General features: G+C 35.3%; 1 protein-coding gene across 1 annotated transcript; it reads right to left on the reverse strand.

Annotated features, from left to right (window-relative positions):
• Nucleotides 1-10,280: 10,280 nt before the first annotated feature.
• On the reverse strand, nt 10,281-16,426 carry im:7150988 (Golgi-associated plant pathogenesis-related protein 1). Its single transcript, XM_015606961.3, has 6 exons — nt 16,325-16,426; nt 16,209-16,233; nt 14,137-14,340; nt 12,293-12,370; nt 10,643-10,795; nt 10,281-10,475 (listed from the first exon to the last, which is right to left on the reverse strand). Exons 2-6 carry the CDS (start codon nt 16,213-16,215, stop codon nt 10,468-10,470), a joined length of 450 nt encoding a protein of 149 aa, XP_015462447.2. The 5' UTR covers nt 16,216-16,233; nt 16,325-16,426; the 3' UTR covers nt 10,281-10,467.
• Between the last annotated feature and the right edge of the window lie 5,616 nt (nt 16,427-22,042).

The following is a 22,042-nucleotide window of genomic DNA, read 5'->3' on the forward strand; positions in this document are numbered from 1 at the left end:
TCAGAAGGAGGAAAAACAACTTTTTAAAAGGAGGAAAAACAACTTTTTTAAAGTATTTTTGGAGCATTTCTATTGGTCCATTCGTGAATAAACATTGACGCAATGTAAAACTAACAACTGCCAGATTCATAATATGTCACAAAGTAAACTATGTTAAAAATAAGGATACAAGGTTTATGCACACCATGCTGAAATCTGTGCTTTATAAATATAAATCTAGAAATATATTATTTTATAAGAATGCTGCTTTCTGTCTATAATGCGCTTTAAAACAAGATAAGGGAAAAAAAGATTGAATCATGTAATTGATGTATTTTTATGGTCATTGCAATAGAAGCATTTGTTTTTTCATTGTAATTTTATTCTATGTAATTTTAAATCACTTTTTTGTCCTAAGCTGTAAAAACATTAATAACAGTAATAATAACATAATAGGGGAAAGTGTTTACTCTGCCTCATTAGCTGTGATGCTGCCATGTTTTACTTTATTGTGCAGATTTTAATTTTTCCAATGTAGTGGGTGGGGGGTAAGCTGCAGATTGATTGTCTGATAAATGTCTATTTCTATGGGCAATAGGTCTCAATCTGTGTTAGGTGCAAAAATACAAGAAAGAAGAACACACATGATGTCCATTGGAGTGGGTGCATGCAGTGTCTGAAAGAGTTAATAAGAATCTCCTGCAAATGTGTAAATATGATAGGAGCTCATACTGAAGTGCTGGTGCATGTGAATGCCCCAGTGACTGAATAGAGTAATTGGGATGTCCCCTTAACCTGAAACTGACTCCGGCGGGATTGCACTGCTCCCTGCTATTGATACTGTGTGGTAATCCAGACGGCTGTCAGATTTCATTACTGCCTTCAGGCCATACACGAACATTACAAAGCCACAGAGTTGTAACCCAGCCAACAGTGAAAAAGCACCACAGCACAGCTTCTTTAAAACACAGTTTAAACAATACCAGAATATCTGAGACAAGATCCTCAAACCAGGGCAATTCTAAAACATCCGGGGGTCCTAAGAGTCACCCTACACTTTAAAACCTGAATTGATTAAATAATACAAATGAAATAAAAAAAAGTTAACATAAACGCTACAAAGAATTGGGCTTAGTTTAAAAAGATTAAGATAAGATAACTCAAACTTTTATATGTAGGACGCACACTCAGTTTATTTGAGTAAGATTTATTTTTTTGGCATATTTTGAGTTGTGAAGGTGAATTTATTCAGTTATACTGACTGAGTGAGGTGTCACAATTAAATATGCTAACGCTTATAGACTGTTGAAATATATTTGAGCAGCCTTGATGACCTCCCCTCCAAACACCACAACCATCAGGGTGTAGTCACTCCCTACTCTCCGTTATTTGTCTGTTTGGCTAAATCGAATATACAACTTCGAAGAAAAATAAGAGAGCACTTAAAAATTATGTTTTTCCTTGATTTTACCAAATTGAAAAACTCTGAAATATAGTCAAGAGAAAGATGGATCATCACAAGCCATCAAACCAAACTGAACTGCTTGAATTTTTGCACCAGGAGTGGCATAAAGTTATCCAAAAGCAGTGTGTAAGACTGGTGGAGGAGAACATGCCAAGATGCATAAAACTGTGATTAAAACCAGGATTATTGCACCAAATATTGATTTTTTAAGTCTTAAAACTTTATGAATATGAACTTGTTTTCTTTGCATTATTTGAGGTCTGAAAGCTCTGCATCTTTATTATTTCAAACATTTCTCATTTTCTGCAAATAAATGCTCTAAATGACAATATTTTTATTTGTAATTTGAGAGATTTTTTTCCATAGATTATATAATAAAACAATAATGTTTAGTTTACTCAAACATCTACCTATTAATAGCATAATTAGCTAAACTGATTCAGAAAATTAAAGGGTCTTTTATTTTTTTCCAGAGCTGTATACTTACAGTATTTAAAGTTTTGAGTTGAATGATACATTTCAATTATTGAAACTGTATGAGTTCATTTAACCCAACGTGTTTGAGTTGTTTTAACATATGATGTTTAATATTTTAAGTTAGATCAGCATAGCTCAACGTTTTGAAGTATTTGAAGCATTTTTATATTAGTATATTAAGAACATTCTTCTACCTTAACTTGTACTACAGAATTAATTAATCGGCATTTCCAAATTCCAAATTGATCAGTTTGACATAAACTCACAGTACAAGCTGTCAAATCTCTGCACTTAATATAATAAATCTTTAATACTGTGAGACCAACAACCACCATTATGAATATAAAGTCCCAAGGCCAGTTAGAAACAGCTCGTGGATGCCCCCTGCTGGTATAATTGTAGAAGTGCATGTCTCCCTGTAAATAAAATGTCCATTTTTTTTTTACTTTGATAATCAATTTTATTGAGACAGTTGTGAAATGCTTTCAAATGACTCTTTTTGCTGTATTTTTTCAAATGTATCATGTTACATTTAAAATGATCATAACTATTATTATTATTATTATTATTATTATTATTATTAGTAGTAGTAGTAGTAGTAGTAGTAGTATTATTATTATTATTATTATTATTATTATTATGGTATTATTAGTAGCACTGGAAAAATTAGAGAAATATTTCATTTTGAGTGTTCTGACATTTCTCTAATGCTCCTAAATTAAATAGTTTGACAGAATTATTTCCTTCTGCTGTTAAGTTGCCATAATTGAGATATAATTGAGCTTTTTGAGGGACAGTGATGAAACGGAATGAAATGGAAAAAGTAAAAAATTATCACAGGTATTATTATTATTATTATTATTATTATTATTATTATTATTAGTAGTAGTAGTAGTAGTAGTAGTAATAGTATTAGTAGTAGTGTTAGTAGTAGTGTTAGTAGTATTTAATAACCCGTTTCATAAATACTAAATATAAAGTTTTTAGTGTTGGTAAATATAAAACTAAATATAAAACCATTTCGTTGATTTAATATTTATGAATGAATTCATTTTGACATCAGAGATCAACAGTGATTAAACTCATTAGAGGATTCAGTAAATGTACAGTGACTCTGCTGCAGAGAGGGTGTTCAGCCTGTAGATGGCGCTGCTCAACCGGCTTTTATTATTAAGGAATAATAATAATAGCCATTTCAACTTTTCACAGTGATATAGTGAGTGAACATACCACTCAACAAAACAGCACATCAGAACCTAAATATTATCTATTTCTATTTTTAATTAAAAGTATTTATTGATAACATGTATAAAATGAAATATTAGTACTTGTACAATAATTATTAACCACATACGTATTATTAAATTCACTCACATATTAATATGATCTTCTACAACTGTTTTTTTTTTATTTTATTTTTTATTACATACAAGCATACAAACATCAAAATTCACTTTAATATACAATACACAGACAAATCACAGTTCAATATTTAAAAACATAGAAAGTTCCAGCTGTTACCGTTTTGTGTTTTAATGTAATTTAAGAGTTGTAGTTTGTTTAAAGACACATTCATTTGACACAAATTTCTGGTTAATAGTCATACGTCATCTAGTGTTCCACAGTTTACATTTTACAATACAGAAAGTTAACCATGAAATGTATTTTTCTGAATCTGAGAGATGATTTGACATGCGATATTAAAATCTTTTAATTTATCCCAAACTTTTTTTAGACCTAAAGCAGCAAACAGAAAAAAATCTAAGGTTGTATCACTATAACACATAACAGCTCCACTTCACTACTGCTCACACTGGAAGCCTTCGTACAGACATAATATTGTCCACCAACTTAGCCTGTCTATACAGACTGCTTGCTATAATTTTGCACACTGCTTTTTTTGTTTTTAAATCAATATCAATTGCTCCCAAACCACTGAGTTCTTTACTCATAAATCAGTTCTCCTTTTGTTACATCACGTATAGTGACCCAAATAAAATTACAGCAGATTTTTTTTTACACCAATTTTTTTTCTAATTTTATTACATTTTTTCCCCAATTTCTCCCCAATGACCCAACCCACTCATTAGGACTCCCCCTATCACTAGTAATGCCCTAACACACCAGGAGGGTGAAGACTAACACATGCCTCCGATACATGTTTTACACCAAGTTTCAGTGGGTGGAAATAAACAAGGCAGAAAAAGTATTTTAGATAAAATATATGTTTTTAATAATAACTATTTTTACCTTGTAGTTTACATTTTTATTATTGAATTGGCTAATTTCCTCTTTTATTAATCGTTATTTTTCTTTTCAGTTTAAGTCAACACAATTTTTACTATCAAACTTTATTCCTAAATTTTTTATTTAATCTTTTTTGGGTAAATTTACTAAACTTTTTTTTACTGGTATCACCAATCCATAGGCACTCTGATATGAACATATTTGATTTGGCACCAGATGTTATTGTTTAAAATGTTGCTGTATGGTTTCTAATTCTTTTCTTGATTTTATTATAATGCTGAGATATTTGGCATGTTGCGTTCCAAATACATTACACATTACTTGTCAGACCTCAGCCTGTGTCTGTCTCATGTCTTTCCTTTTTTTGTTTTTTTTTCTGCTTCCTGTCCTCTGTTCTCTTGTTTTGTTTACCTCCCCATGTCCTTTTTGTGAAGCACATTGCTCTGTTTTGGTCCTGTCTCCGCCTTAGCCCCGCCCTGTCATCTGTAATCCCTCCTGTCTCATTTGTAACTCCGCACCCCTCAATACTTCCATCCACAGGTGTCCGTTGGGTGTGCCTGTGTGCCCATGTTCTCCTTTGTTCTCTTTCCTGCTTTTTGTTGAACCCTGTCCTGTTTGAGTCTGTCTGGATGTTTATCTGTTTGTTAAGGCTCTGACCTCCCGTGTTTTGGTCCACAGAGTTCCGGTTTGTTGTCTCTAGTGATGGCAAACCGAGGCTTGCTGAAGCACTGAAGCCTTTTTCCTAACTGTATCGAAAAAAGGTTCATTACGCGGAGCTTCATAACACAGTGGATTTTAGCGGTATCTGGTGGCCAAAACCTGAAAGTGCTTTGTGTATTTAGTGGACGACCGGCCTTTTTTTTGTTTTTTTTGCTGCTTTAAAAACTGCTCCAGTGCATTAACATGACATTTGAGGTTTAAATAAATACAACTGATAAAACAAAATGACAGAATACTTTGTTGTCTGGATAAATTACTGTATTATAATAATACATTACACCGTAATCTATTTTAAATTAATATGTAATACACTTAGAATGTATCTTGATTAGGCACAGTGGAGAAACTACACTTCTAATGTCATGATGGGGTACAGAATACAGACACGTGCAGATGTAGATAAATAATTTAATAAAAGTGAAAGGTAATACCATAATCAGGAGACAGTCCAGGGTTCATACACAGGGAAGCCAGTATCAGAGATAATCCAAAAATTGGAAAACGTTAAACAATCCAGGTCAGTACACAATAATCCACAGTAGAGGCAAAGGCAAAACTCGGCGTAGAGAAAACAATAACAGAATATAGCCGCAAGCGGCAATCATCGGGTTCAAGCACCAACTTGCACAATGGTGCCTACTGGAGCATTGAATGGTGATGTGTAAGAAGGTCTAATATGATTGGAGATGCCCTGTCACATTTAGAAATTATCAAGTTTTTCACCTGTTATTAATGTTGAGCAGAGGCCTTTCAACCTGATCAGTGCTTAAATTCACATGTAAATCTAGTGAACTTTGTAGGATATTCATTAAGTGAGTTAGAACTAGTCAAAAGGTGTCTACATGTTATTGGTATTGATCAGGTGGCTTCAACCAGAATGTTCACAAAGTGGTATTCAGATTGACCTTTGAACCTTTGCAGAACAAGCTGAAATGTTTGACCAAACAAGTTTAAATTAACACAAAGGAGTGAATGTTCTGATATGACATGTAATTACGAAGTTATTATAAATCTAGTTCTGAATTAAATGGCGCTTCATCAAGCACCAACTAGCACAATGGTGCCTACTAGAGCATAGGATGGTGATGTGTAAGAAGGTCTAACACAATTGGAGACATTCTGTCACATTTAGAAATGATCAAAAGTCTTTCACCTGTTATTAATGTTGAGAAGAGGCACAAAGGAGTGAATGTTCTGATATGACATGTAATGTCAAGTTATTCTTAATCTAGTTCTGTATTAAATGGCGCTTCATCAGAGTGATATTGTACAGAGGTCTTTAACATTGTGAGATTAGAGCAAACACTGCAGAGTTACAGCAATTTAGGTTAGAAATTCCAAGGACGCACAGATTGCTTGATGCCTGGAGAGTATTGTATGTGAAATTTTCACAAATGTTTTTAATGAACATTTACCTAGAGACTCTACAGTGTGCAGCAAGACTGAAATGGAGGTGATAGGCCAAATATCCAGAGAGTAGTTTCAATATAGCTATTTTCAAACAATTAGCAATTATGAATGAACAAAGCACTTTTTAAACATAGTTGTATTGAGAAATTTGTCAGAGCCACTGTACTAAATATGGCAAAAACAATTAGATGTCAAAATAGTACAGCATGATTGACATATACTCGTTTTTTTGGAACAGCGCCCCCCAGTGGGCGGATTGTTTCAGCACTTTGCAGGTCACCTCAGTGTCTCCACCTGAACATAACTCCCAAATATCATCCAGATTGGGCAACATTCAGCCTGCCAAAATGTCTGCTGAATGCTGATTGGCTGATGGTGTTCAGCCATGTTGATTGATTAAGTTGCCCTTTGAACATCCTTTAGAGGCTGTATGATAGATTCTGCATGCAAAGTTTCAACTTGCTAGGTTGCACGGTTGCTGAGAAACAGTGCTCCAAATTTACCTCTAGAAGTGAATGGGGCATATATCCGGAAGGACTAATTTGCATATGGCGACCATATTGTTTACATATTTCAACTTTTTCTTAATGAATATTGAAGCGCATGCTCTCACGAGTGTTTTGATACCAAACATGCCAGGATTGGTCAAAATTCCTAGGACTAGTTTGCAAAAGTAGGTTTTGCATATTATGCAAATTAGCAAAAACTCTATATAGACGGAAGTGCATGGTCCAAATTGGAAAGTTGTTGGTATTGACCCAAGGAATCCATCAAAAAAAGAATTTTGAATGTAGGTCTTATGGTTTTTGAGTTATTGAGAAAATTGTGAAAAATGAATTTCCTTGTTTATAGCGCCACCACTTGACCAATCGGTGCCATTTTTGTTGTCCACCGAGATGCACTGATCCTACATCTACCTACCAAGTTTCATTTCTCTATGACTTACGGTTTAGGCTGCACAACTGTTTTTTCAGGAGAAAAAGAATAATAATAATAATAATAATAATAAATATAGCCGCAAGCGGCAATCATCGGGTTCAAGCACCAACTTGCACAATGGTGCCTACTGGAGCATTGAATGGTGATGTGTAAGAAGGTCTAATATGATTGGAGATGCCCTGTCACATTTAGAAATTATCAAGTTTTTCACCTGTTATTAATGTTGAGCAGAGGCCTTTCAACCTGATCAGTGCTTAAATTCACATGTAAATCTAGTGAACTTTGTAGGATATTCATTAAGTGAGTTAGAACTAGTCAAAAGGTGTCTACATGTTATTGGTATTGATCAGGTGGCTTCAACCAGAATGTTCACAAAGTGGTATTCAGATTGACCTTTGAACCTTTGCAGAACAAGCTGAAATGTTTGACCAAACAAGTTTAAATTAACACAAAGGAGTGAATGTTCTGATATGACATGTAATTACGAAGTTATTATAAATCTAGTTCTGAATTAAATGGCGCTTCATCAAGCACCAACTAGCACAATGGTGCCTACTAGAGCATAGGATGGTGATGTGTAAGAAGGTCTAACACAATTGGAGACATTCTGTCACATTTAAAATGATCAAAAGTCTTTCACCTGTTATTAATGTTGAGAAGAGGCACAAAGGAGTGAATGTTCTGATATGACATGTAATGTCAAGTTATTCTTAATCTAGTTCTGTATTAAATGGTGCTTCATCAGAGTGATATTGTACAGAGGTCTTTAACATTGTGAGATTACAGCAAATACTGCAGAGTTACAGCAATTTAGGTTAGAAATTCCAAGGACGCACAGATTGCTTGATGCCTGGAGAGTATTGTATGTGAAATTTTCACAAATGTTTTTAATGAACATTTACCTAGAGACTCTACAGTGTGCAGCAAGACTGAAATGGAGGTGATAGGCCAAATATCCAGAGAGTAGTTTCAATATAGCTATTTTCAAACAATTAGCAATTATGAATGAACAAAGCACTTTTTAAACATAGTTGTATTGAGAAATTTGTCAGAGCCACTGTACTAAATATGGCAAAAACAATTAGATGTCAAAATAGTACAGCATGATTGACATATACTCGTTTTTTTGGAACAGCGCCCCCCAGTGGGCGGATTGTTTCAGCACTTTGCAGGTCACTACAGTGTCTCCACCTGAACATAACTGCCAAATATCATCCAGATTGGGCAACGTTCAGCCTGCCAAAATGTCTGCTGAATGCTGATTGGCTGATGGTGTTCAGCCATGTTGATTGATTAAGTTGCCCTTTGAACATCCTTTAGAGGCTGTATGTTAGATTCTGCATGCAAAGTTTCAACTTGCTAGGTTGCACGGTTGCTGAGAAACAGTGCTCCAAATTTACCTCTTGAAGTGAATGGGGCATATATCCGGAAGGACTAATTTGCATATGGCGGCCATATTGTTTACATATTTCAACTTTTTCTTAATGAATATTGAAGCGCATGCTCTCACGAGTGTTTTGATACCAAACATGCCAGGATTGGTCAAAAATCCTAGGACTAGTTTGCAAAAGTAGGTTTTGCATATTATGCAAATTAGCACAAAATCTATATAGACGGAAGTGCATGGTCCAAATTGGAAAGTTGTTGGTATTGACCCAAGGAATCCAGCAAAAAAAGAATTTTGAATGTAGGTCTTATGGTTTTTGAGTTATTGAGAAAATTGTGAAAAATGAATTTCCTTGTTTATAGCGCCACCACTTGACCAATCGGTGCCATTTTTGTTGTTCACCGAGATGCACTGATCCTACATCTACCTACCAAGTTTCATTTCTCTATGACTTACGGTTTAGGCTGCACAACTGTTTTTACAGGAGAAAAAGAATAATAATAATAATAATAATAATAATAATAATAATAAGAAAAATCTTAGCAAAAACAATAGGGTTCTACGCACCTTCGGTGCTTGAACCCTAATAAGAAGAAGAAAAATCTTAGCAAAAACAATAGGGTTCTACGCACCTTCGGTGCTTGAACCCTAAAAATAACTCTTTGTAAAGTGATATAAACCAGGCATTACGCGGAACAGGTGAGTTCGTGTTCGTGAAGCGTCCTTAAAAACTTTGGGGTAATCAGTACACCGGGCTTCCTAGCGGAAACAGGTGAGGGGTCATGTGAGTAGGTGTGTGCGTGATGTCAGCGTGTGGTGCGTTCTGGGTAGTGTAGTTGTCAGGCTGCAAACCTCCTTTAGGGCCGAGTGAGAGAAGAACAGAAGCACCTACAGCACCAGACGTGACAATTAAACTACACTTTTGCTTGTTTCTCTTCACCATGCTATTAATCTGTTAATATATACCAAATTCAAAAATTATATTCACTATTATTTACATCCTCCCAAGCAGGATTTGTAACACGTTTACTCATATCATTATCCATTGCCTATTTTTCCATTGGCAAGGCTCATGTGGATTTGCTGCATGGGGTATATGAACAAAATAATTTTATGAAAGTATTTATGCTCATGTATGGAGTCGAGGTGCTTGTGTAGGGGGCAGTGGTCACATTATCTATCTATCTATCTATCTATCTATCTATCTACTCTCTCTCTCTGGTCATGTGATCAATATAAAACAACTCAAGCATCGGCACAGTGATTCGAAACCAATTTGTGTCGTTTTTTCGACACACCTCAAAGCTTTAGATTCAAGGGAAACATCACTAGTTGTATTTATATTGTTTTATTCTTTGTTTGTAAAGACCTAGTTTATCTTTTGTTTTATAGTCTTTGTTTAAGTCTTAGTGTCTATTTTCTTTGTCTCAGTTTTTGTTTGTTTCTTGCTATGCCAAAAATAAATAAAACCGACTTGCATTTGCAACCTGCCTCCAACTTGTTACACTACTTTTGTTTGTGTGGCTCAGTGAATATGATCAAAAGTTTTTCCTCAGTCTAAATGCTTATTATTTATTATTACAGTGACTCATCGCACATCATATTGTCACACTGTGACTCATCTCTCAAAAAGCACACATGCACACCAGAGGCAATATATGATATATGTTTTTATTTAACAATGTTTTATTTTTAAAATGACATCATAACATGTATAAAATCATGCCTAGAGGTTCTACAGCATTACTTGTATGATTATTATCAAATGATACTTAAAATATTATTCAAGTAGAAATCCATATCTGTGTAATTGTAGGGGTTTGTATGGCTGTTGGGTGTTGTCTTAGTTGTCTGTAAAATAATAAAAACAAACACATTAGAAATCCTGTTAGTTTTAGTTCACAAAACCATAGTTGACATTTAAAGCTCTGCAAATAACATCAACACATTTCCAGTACATGATCTCTCAAATAAAACTAGGTTTCCTTATTAATATAACCATATAAACATTTAGTTACCTGCAGCAGGTAAGACGTTCTTCTCAAAGTAGCCTGGATTGGCTACGTTTCCAGCAGGCTTGTACTGACCAACCACGAAGATGGTATTCCCATCAGTGGCCAGACCCACTCCGATCTCTTTAGAGTCTTTCCAAACTACCTGAGTGAAGTGTCCTGCAGACGCCAGAGCACCAGGGTCAGTATCACTATTACACACCTTTCTTTTGTTTTTTTCAGCATAGTTTAATAAATTACATTTAATTAATTTCATACAAACAGAGTCAAATTAAACATTTTACTCTGAATAAACACTTTAACACACATGGACACACATTACCATTAAGATTTGTTCTTTATTTGTATAATTTATTACAATGTAAATTTAATATTAAAGACTCAAACACTATAAAGGAACACATGCCTTTAGGTAGTAGACAAGTGTAGAAATTTCACTTCACCCTTCACAAACACCTGATATAAAAACCCAACCAAGGTGGTTTGGGATAAGTTGGATCACAGAGTGAAGGAAAAGCAGTTAACAAGATCTCAGCACCTCTACACCTCTACAGTCTATGGGCAAAAACTAGACAAAATACACAAAAGTTGGCATCAATGCAAATGTGCTACTTTTAAAGAATTTTACTTATAAAACATATTTTGGCTTGTTTAGCACTTTTTTGCTTACTAAATAATTGAATGTGTTCCTTTATAGTTTTGATGCATTGTAGAAACTACTTAAAGGCTCCCCAAATAATATAGAAACCCTGACACACAATATACATATTGAAGCCTAAACAAAAGATTTACCTAAAACATCATTGCAGAATCAAACAAGACTATAATCCCACTATAATCCCCCCTGCCCTAGCTTCAAAAGTGGTACGTTCCACTCCAAAGGCGGGAAACTCCTCTATGTAAGGGCTCATTGGTACAGCTGCCTCTGTTTGAAAGACTCCATTGCTGCCTCATGTAAGTCTTTATAATGCTCAGCTTCCATGTGAAAACTAAATAAATGCTACATTTTGAACTTTTACTGAGTGGTGTTTTAATTTACAGAGCAAGTTAACACATAATTAAGCTATAATATAGCATGTGTTTGGTAAGGAGAAAAATAATCTAACAACATTCAACAAACTAATTCAGGTATTGCAAACAGGAAGAGCCTTTAACAGATAAAATGTTTCTGCCGGCATGTCTGTGTTCAAAATTCCCCTTTACACACCTCAGATCCATAACAGTCTCACTGCTTGAGACTCGAAAATATCACCATAATTTATTCAGAGATTAAGATAAAAAGAAACCAGTTCACTCTCCATTTTCTAACTAAAGCTTATCCTTTAGTATTGGAGTAGTTTTCAGTTTCTTCAAGAGCATACATTTACAGAAAAGCAAGCTTTATTATTCTCCATCTAGATTTTATTAATTTGTTCTCACACCTTAATTATCTCGTTCCCACATCTTAGGATCTCTTTTTAACATAAGGTGAATTTAGTAAATACATACACATGCACTGCAAAAATCCATTTGCTAAAAAAGAAACAAAAAATCTGCCAATAGGTGTGGCCACACATTATAAATTTATGTACAAAATAATTTAAAATCATCTTTTTTAAGCATTTCATCAAGCATATTAACATATTGAGCAAACAATTCCTTTATGTCAGTGCTTACCTGTGTTGGGCTGGAATCCAGGCTTGCTGAAATTGTAGTCCTTAATTTCACTGTACCACTTCTCCACAGCTTCAGGTCCTAAAATCAAATAATGAAATATTAAGGCTAGGGTTTCTCAACAAACTGAAAAAAAGAGGGAAAAGAGTGACACATTCATTCCCTGTTTCCTGTCAACAGCAATTAAAAATACAAGACTGTTTGTGAGGAAGGCTTTGCAGGCTTGTTTTAGATCTCTGAGTGACTCCTTTAATTTGTGGTCAAAAGCAAAGCACACCCTCTGCCTGTAAACACTGTAATTAGCATTTACTGCAGCTCACCAGGAAAAGCTAGCTCATAATGTTTTTCTACTCGTTTCACAGCCTCAACTGATGGAAAGACACAACAGAAAAGTGGCCTGGGTGAAGTCAAAGTCACGTTTCAGGTGGGAATCAGTTTTTTATTTATCAGTGTAAAGGCTGATTTTTACATTTTGTTGGTTTTGAGTTTAATTTGTTAGCTAGGTAGCTTTAGCTATGCTAACCATCTAGAAGGGATTCTAGCTCACTGATTTCTAGCTCAACCAAACCTGATCACCAAAACACACACACTCATCCCTAACCCTGAGGTGAACCTGAGATCAAAAGATACAAACAAAGGAAGTGCAAAGTTGAAATGGATACATTTTATACTGGTGGAATGGCCACTTTTTGTTTGTTAGCTTATTTGGGTAGCTAATCTATGCTAAGCTAACTGTCTAAAAGGGATTTTTCACACTAAGTGTGTAATCACACTAGGCAATACTTCTAAAAGCACGACTTGATTGACTAGTGGGCCAGAGCACTGTTTACTTTGGCTCGGGACAAGATGACGTTTGCAATGCATGGCAGTGTTGTGGCATGACTGGGATAACCGTGACCTTTGGCGTGTATTTCTAAGTAACTTAAAGTGGATTATTTCTGCTTTTTTCATGAAGACCTGCTCCAGAGAAAGGGTGCTTTACATGGCAGGGGTGCTGAATTTGGCACAACACTGGCAAGCCCACTAAGCAGTGAGTGACGTATGTGTGAGTGCAGGTCAGCAGGGGAGTGGGGAGGAGGCAGAACCATGCTCCAGCACGATTCAACCAAACCGTGCCTGGTGTAAGTACACCCTAAGTTAAGATTTCCACTCAGAACTGTGCAGATGTTGTGTTAATGCTAACTAGCCATCTAGCCAGTCCCTCAAGAGGATAGCTTGTTTTATCAGAAATAGTCATCTGAAGGATGTTATCTAAAGCCTAACTATGAACACCCAGTGGCAAAAATATATTTTTAAAAACAATCTATGTCTTGGCATTGGTTTAGTCACAACTTGTGTAAATATTTAATAGCTACTAGCTCCTATGTATAAACAAGTTTGTGTGCTGTACTCATTTTGGTTTTTTTGTAAAGTTTTAGTCTCCATAAAAAGGGAATTTAGTAAATACATACACATACTCTGCAAAAAATACATTGGCAAACACTAGACAAAAATCTGCCAGTAGGGTGAAGCAAATTTTTCATAGTTCTTAAAATAAGTAAATGTAAAGTCTCAGAATGAGTAAAAATAAATTAAATATGTCTTAAATTTGGATACAAGAATTTAAAATTAACTGGTGACTTTCTAAAAAAGACTAATTATGATTATTTCTAAAATAAACAAAATATTCTTACACTTACACAATGCTTATTAATACAATAATTCTTATCCGAGAAAAAATACTTATAATTCCTATGATTTTAACGAAATTTCACTTTTCACACCAGATTTAGCAGTTTACATCTGAATTTAAGCACCGCTAATGTAACCGGCTCCTGGTGAGGATCTACTATAGAAAGATGTCTTACCTGTGGGTTTTGTGGTCTTGGAGCTCCAGGAATAGAAGACGTTCTCTCCGTTGCTGGTCTCGCTGTGCTGCAGGGTTTTGATGGACAGTAAATGATCGGCCCACTTCTGTGAAGAGTCGCACAGATCTTCACTTAAAGTCACTTCAGGAACTCCATGTTTCTTCCTGTACTCGTTATGCTTGGCCAGGAAATTTGCCTTAAATTCTGTTTGGAGGCAAATACAGACCAAAAAACATTCTTAACTCTTTTGTGGGTATTTAGGGTGAACACCTAATAAATAATTCTTTCAAAGTTAACCAATTAAAACTTCATTTTTTTATGACAAAAACATTACGTTGACTCCACATTCAAGTTTAAATATTGATTTATAAGTATATATATATTTTTTTGTTTTGTTTTGTTTTGTTTTTGCAACCAGTTGCAAATACGATTGACATTACTTCACACATATTTTATAATTGAAAGTGCGTTTTATGCCAGCTAGATGATTTGATAAAGATCTTTTTGAGCACATAAACAAGCAAGAATAACATTCCAACTTATCACTGTTGTAGAAATGAAAGTATTTATCTGTGTAGCGAGTGGCATTCCCATACGGGTTAAAAACAAAAACAAACACCATATTGTGATTGCTGGTGCTGGGAGACTTGTACAATTCTGTGTTAGCTGTACATTAACCAGATCTTTATCACAAAAAACACACCATGAAATCATACAGCACCTGTGTTGCTCCATTTATTAATTAATTTATTAAACAGTCATTCACCCTTAAGAGCCCACACTTAGTTTTAAATATTGTTAATTTATAGTTAATGAATAAGTTCAGCTCTGGAAAAAAAAATGATGAGTTTCTTTGATTTTACCAAATTGAAAACCTCTAGAATATAATCAAGAGGAAGATGGATGATCACAAGCCATGAACTGCTTGAATTTTTGCACCAGGAGTAAAGGCATAAAATTATCCAAAAGCAGTGTGTAAGACTGGTGGAGGAGAACATGATGCATGAAAACTGTGATTAAAAACCAGGGTTTTTCCACCAAATATTGATTTCTGAACTCTTAAAACTTTATGAATATGAACTTGTTTTCTTTGCATTATTTGAGGTCTGAAAGCTTTGCATGTTTTTCTGCCATTTCTCATTTTCTGCAAAGGAATTCTGTAAATAACTATTTTTATTTGGAATTTGGGAAATGTTGTCTGTAGTTTTTAGAGTATAACAACAATGTTAATTTTACTCAAACATAAACCTATAAATAGCAAAATCAGAGAAACTGATTTAGTCTCTTATTTTTTTCTAGAGCTGTATATTGAGCAGCTTGTTAGTGTTTTCAAAAATTTCTTATGGTGATAGAGGTCACATCTGAGCCAACATGTACATTCGAACAGAGATCTTTGAGTTGATTTAACTCACTGTAATAACTAAGCTTAGTCAGTTGCCATTAAGTGCTTCTTTTCTATTGACTTTTGACATACTTTGCATACTTTATTTGTGTCCCCTAGTTTCTGACACTCACCATCAGTGTGTAGTCATTCCCCACAGGCTACATTAGATAAACATGTTGATTGTATATTATGATTAACTGCCTGGCCTCTATTTTTTTCTTTCTTTTTTACATTACATTTAGCAGATGGCTTTTATTCAAAGCAACTTACAAATAAAGATGTAAATTTAGTAATAAAGGGCATAGAAATTGTAACTGTGTTGGTTGTGTGCTATACTGTTCACTTTATAGCCCTTTCTTTCTCCATCTTATTTTCTATGATTAGTTTAAATCTTTACTTTACTTTGAAATGAAATCAAAATGAAAACTAAATACAAAATCTTTTTTATACACTTAACCCTAAAGTACAATGATTTTTTTACAAAAAAAAAATTAAATTAATGTAAAATGTAGGCATAATAAGTAAACGTTTCCAGTTATTACGTAAAAATGATGCACCATTAATTAAATTAGTTCATCTTATTCAGTCTTACAATGTATATAAAATGCATTTTAGATTTATTTCTGTTACATTGTTTTTTTAGGGCAACAGAATAAAAAATAACCGAAAACACTATATTTCAACTCACCTGCCATGTCTGACAAAACTGTGATCTGCAAAGAACAACGATAATAAATAAGAACATTTTTTATTAAAGCATGTATTCACAAATTATCCATAAATTAAATATTACTGAAGCTGTACCTCTTTACTGGATCTCCTTACTGGTTCTCTTCACTGGTTCTCCTGAGAGCTGCAGTCTGTAATTCATCACTGAGCTCTGAGCTCCATATATAAGCCCTCATCTCCTCCAAGGTGGAGACTCAGATGTTCCAGCCCCTGCTTTACTCAGGACTCTAAACTCGTCCCTCCAGTTCAGGAATATCAAATGTTTTCTTTCCACAGAAAAGACACTGAAAAGATAAATTCATGGACACACAATCAAATCTTTTATCATGATCACCTGATCTCTCTGCATTCAGTAGATTCTCTAGTAAATGAAGTGGAACATATGGTAGCAAATAAAGCCCTATCCAGATTAGATTAGTTTCTCAGGGATTCCTGGGGTAATTTTCTCTTTTATTGAGGGTCCTCTTTGATTTTATTCCCATCCGGAGCAACCATGTATGTGCTTTTCTCAGACGTCATCTGAAAAAAAAAAAAAAATACTGACTGAATTATCTACTGTTTTTAGCTGAACTCTGTGGTCCTCCAGTAATTTTATTCCTGCCTGGACGCACATATCTGAGTTTCGTCTCCTCACATTTAATAAAATAACTATTTGTCCACTGCCACTCACCGTAATTACACTTTGGGCGCACATTTCCAGATAGATCCACGTAAACACAACAGCGAGTGAAAATGGAGGAGCTACTGAACGTGTGATGTCATGTGACCGAGAAAGCCTAAAAACTCACTGGTCCTCCTGTTTTTTCAATTGCAATCTGGATGCAAGAGTTTTATCACTGAGTAGAAGTGTGAAAATATTTTCATAGACGTCCCCCTGACAAAATATTCCCGTCCAGATAGGGCTTAAGACTCTTTTATAAATGTTATTTTGTCTTTTCCATTGTAGTCGTAGTCAAGTTTGTTGGTCATCTTCACTAGGACTAGAAGTTTTGAACGTAGGCTGAATTCTGCACAGAGAGTAGCCAAGACAAGCAGGGTCAACACTGGTAAAGAGTAGCAAGAGGGAGTAATAATACCAAATATGAAAAACAGTTCAAGGGTTAAACACAGCAAGGCAATATAAGGATCAGAAATACAAAACAAGGTCGAAACAAGAGAGCTAACACATGCAGGGAATAAGGAATAAGCTTTGTAGAGTGGGGAACCAGTATTCCGTCGAGTAGTGGGTTAAGTGCAAATGTACATATAGTGTGTGAACCAGGTGATGTCAATATTCAGGAGATGAGCTTCCTGGTAGTGCCGTGTGCAGTGTCATGTGATGTGAAAGGAAATTATGTCAGTGTGCATTCTGGGTATCGTAGTCCAGAGGCTGGAGATTGCAGAAAGAGTAAGGTTCGGGAGTGACATGAGTGACAGCAGGGGTTCTAAACCTCTAATCTATTCTTTAGGGATCAATATATTTTATGCATCCCTATCCCCCCCCCCCTCCCCCCCCTCTTTCACTTATTATGTTTTCTTTGTTTAATTTCTTATAAGACTTTTCTGAAGTTTCTGGAGTCTGTGTTTCTGCACATTGTTTTTTAAATTCCCTCTTTCAGTTAAGCAAACCTGAATGTATAGACCACGGATACACACCTTAATTAGCATCACTCTTACGACCCTTTAAGTCAGGTTCACACCAACATTTTTTTTGTTGATCACTGATAAAAAACCTCTGCTTGGAGGCAAATCAGTGATCACTCGGTGCTCACACAGTCGCGCGGTGTGAACTACTAAAAGATGCTCGCAGAGTGATCGCCAAAACACGTCACAGACGTGTAGCAAATATTTGGCATGATAAATATCTGAACCAGTCGGTCACGGGGAGTCAAGTGCAGTAACTAACTACAACCATTGGAATCACGTAGAAAGAGTGAAGAAAAAAAAGAGATCGACTTACCTTCTTAAGAACGCACTGCACAGCACAAACCTGACTTTTACCTCAATGAAGAAAAACCTTAACACATATTTCCAATTTTCCTATTATTCCGATCAGTAACTTGCATTAAGTCTTAGGGCCCTATTGTAGCATTCTATAATGCACCGATCAATCAAGGCAGTCAAATTTTGCGTGTGTAGATGTGCCCTTACTACACCAAAGACACATCTACATGCCCTAAATTAGACTGCACTGATTGACCGGTGCATTATAGAACGCTACAATAGGTCTGAATCGGAAAAATGGGAAAATTGGAACTATGTGTTAAGGTTTTCATTTTTAATGAATGTTTTAGAGCGGTTTATTGTCTTTTTTTGAAGTCACTACAAATAGAAGGCCATTTTAAAACAGAATGCTTCAAAAAGGAGTGTATTTACGTAAATTATATGTATGTGTGTGCACTTATGTGGGTCTGGTGTGAAATACTGTAATCTATCCACAGTGGAATGTGTTTTGTGGCGCTTACTGATCACCTCCTTCCATACCTGTGAAGTCTCTAGTTTTGGCTGTGAAATATATACATATATATATATGTGTGAATGAATCCAAATTATTATAGTTCTCCCTTGTGTTAGAGAGGATACTTGAAGGGGAAGGCACAAGACACATTTATTTCAACCCCCAAATAGTTGGACATGATATCAAAGTAACAGGACCAGAACCTCTGCAAAACTGGGCAAAAAAACTTTATTTTTAAATAAAAATACTATATATTAACATAAATATAATAGAATAATATTCATTACTATATACTATATCATGATACTATGATACTGAACCTCGGCTGGGCTGATAGGACGGCTTTTCCCCCTTATTTTTAAATCCAAAACTTGACAGGTATGCATCCTTCTGCATTACCCTCCAGCACTCAGAAGTAGATCAGTGACTATGTTACAGTATGATGGTGCATTATGATACAAAGCCAACGCCATCTTAACATGAACTAGTATAATGAACATGACAGTGAGTTCAGCTTCTTCCCAATCTGCAGATCTGAATCCAGTAGAGCTGTCAGCTTTAAGCTGTGGTAGAACAGGAGCTTCAGAGTGTTAAACTGCTGCTGAAACATCTGCAGGAGCTGCGTGACACAATGATGTCAACACAGACCTGAATCCCAAAGGAATGTTTCCAACGTCTTGTGAAATCCAAGCCATGAGGAACTGAGAGCAAACAACCTGTATTTATTAGTACAGTTTAAGATACACAGATTTAGCTATAAAGGTATAATTTTAAAATAAGACAACTTTATAAATAAACGGTTTATAAAGGAGTTGTTAGTGGTTATAAATTAGGTTGAAATTATTTTTAAAAACATTAATAATTCATTACAAAACATAAATTAAAAGAGTATCAATTGACCTGTCGTTTGGCAAATAGTGATCCCACATTTATGTCAAAACGTTTCTATCAGTCTGCATTAACATGTCTAATAAAATAAGATACTTATATACACATACACACATTTAGTATGCACCACATTATGATTACTGTATAAATAATTAATCTGGGTAATTAAATGAATAAAAGATATTAACATATATGTTAATTCTAAATAATGGAAGTAAAAGTAAAATAAGTTTGACAGCATAAATTAATCCTATATCACTATTTGGCAAAAGACCCTGCCCCTGCTATTGTATTTAAGTATTTACAACCTAACTTTTTTTATAAACTATTTTTAAATAATTTATAAAGAACAGTGGTACTGTTATAAATACATTAAACGAGCCATACATTGTATTAAATAATAGATTATCAAGGTTAAAAACAAGCCCCAAAACAGGATGTTTTTCACAGGTCTATTTGACGCAAGCAAACGATGTAAGAACAGTAAAACACTTTAAGAGGAGAGTTTCAAAGCAGAGTAAAACATTTACTGGATGTTTTTATTTGTGCATGTAAATTCCAGTAGTTTGCTGGCGGCTAATGGAAAGTTTAACACAGGAGGTAGAGCTTTACATTACCATGGACAGCCTGTTTACTCTTAATGACAAACTAAAACCAGATGGATGTATGGATTGGTGGAATGGATGGGTGGATTGGGAGAATGGATGCGTGGATTGGTGGAATGAATGGATGGATTGGGGAAATGGATGGGTGGATTGGGGAAATGGATGGGTGGATTGGGGAAATGGATGGGTGGATTGGTGGGATGGATTGGGGAAATGGATGGGTGGATTGGGGAAATGGATGGGTGGATTGGGGGAATAGATGGGTGGATTGGTGGAATGGATGGGTGGATTGGGGAAATGGATGGGTGGATTGGGGGAATAGATGGGTGGATTGGTGGAATGGATGGGTGGATTGGGGGAATGGATGGGTGGATTGGTGGAATGGATGGGTGGAATGAATGGATGGATTGGGGGAATGGATGGGTGGATTGGTAGAATGGATGGGTGGATTGGTGGAATGGATGGAGGAATTGGGGGAATGGATGGATGGATGATTGGATACTTCATTAATCCTAAAGGAAATTAAGGATTAAAACTATCAGTAATCCTGTGTTATACAAAAATCACATTCACAAATCAATTCAGAAGTAAATGTGAATGCAAAAGTAGATATGTTTATTACAATCAGAAGAATAAGATTGGGCTTCCGATCAGGGCTTATGATCAGGAGATGCTGGTTTTAATCCCGGTCATGCAGCTTGTCATCGCCTGCTGGAGCACAGAGAGAGCAAGGCCAATTGTGGTTAGATGGCGCTCTCTCCCCACATCACTCCAAAGGGTGATGTTGATCAGCAGAAGGCATCTGTGAGCTGATGTATCAGAACCGAGTTGCTGCGCTTTCCTCCAAGTGCGCTGTGATGCTACTTGGCGATGCTGCATCAGCAGTAGCTCGGAAAGAGGCGGAGTCTGCCTTCACATGTATTGGAGGAGGCATGTGTAGTCCTTACCCTCCTCTTGTTGAGGCATCACTAGTGATGGGGGTAAATACAGCTAAAAAGTGTGGCTGGGATTGTCGGCATAGCTAAATTGAGGAGAAGTGGGATAAGAGGTGCATTTCTAAGGTAAGGTAATCTGACTGGAAGTCAGATTAATGGAGTGGGATTCTGAGGTGGACAAAAGTGAAAGTTTCAGTAGAATTACACACATTCCTACGTACATGCACGGCAAAAAAAACAACATCTAAGCAAGTGAACGGATTCTATTTCAAGACAACAAATCTTATTTTTTTATTTGATAAGAATTTTTGTTTCACTATGCATTATAAGTGTATGATTATTTTGCTTATTTTAGGAAGTAGAATCTGAAATAGTCTTACTTTCTTTTTTAAAAGCTTATTTAAAGTAATTTAAAATCAAAATAAGCACAAAACGTTATTCTGAATCTAGTGTCCAAATTTAAGCCAAAAAAAAGAAGTGATTTTTGCTTAATTTAAGTCTTACTTTACTCATTTTAAGACTTAAAGGTTGCTTATTTTAAGAAATCTTACTAAGAAAAATATGCTTATCCTATTGGCAGATTTCTTTGCTTAATATAAGAATATAAATCTCAATTCACATATATATATTTTTTATTTTTACCACTGGATTTTTTGCATTGTTTGTGTATGAATAAATTGAAAGCAATGAAGGGTTCCTGCTCCTGTGTTTGTGCCAACATGCCTTTCTTCATTACTTTCACATTATCAACTTGATTGTTCCACTGAAATGAGACTTTACATATGAAAACAATTGTTGGACCCATGCTAGTTTCACGCAGAGAAATAAAATCTTATTAAGTTGGCTTGTCAAAGCCAACTTATAGTTCTTCTTATTCTTCTTATTAAGTTGGCTTGGAAAAGCCAACTTACTGTTCTTCTTATTCTTC

The sequence above is a fragment of the Astyanax mexicanus genome, chromosome 2, assembly GCF_023375975.1.
Source record: "Astyanax mexicanus isolate ESR-SI-001 chromosome 2, AstMex3_surface, whole genome shotgun sequence".
In the NCBI taxonomy this organism is placed as follows: domain Eukaryota; kingdom Metazoa; phylum Chordata; class Actinopteri; order Characiformes; family Acestrorhamphidae; genus Astyanax; species Astyanax mexicanus.

What these genes read in the sequence shown, in the direction of transcription:
- im:7150988 (XM_015606961.3), bottom strand. An exon ending in CAAGACCACAAAACCCACAG is followed by an intron (nt 12,371 to 14,136) that starts GTAAGACATCTT and finishes ATTTGATTTTAG; the next exon opens with GACCTGAAGCTGTGGAGAAG. An exon ending in TGGATTCCAGCCCAACACAG is followed by an intron (nt 10,796 to 12,292) that starts GTAAGCACTGAC and finishes TGGCGTCTGCAG; the next exon opens with GACACTTCACTCAGGTAGTT.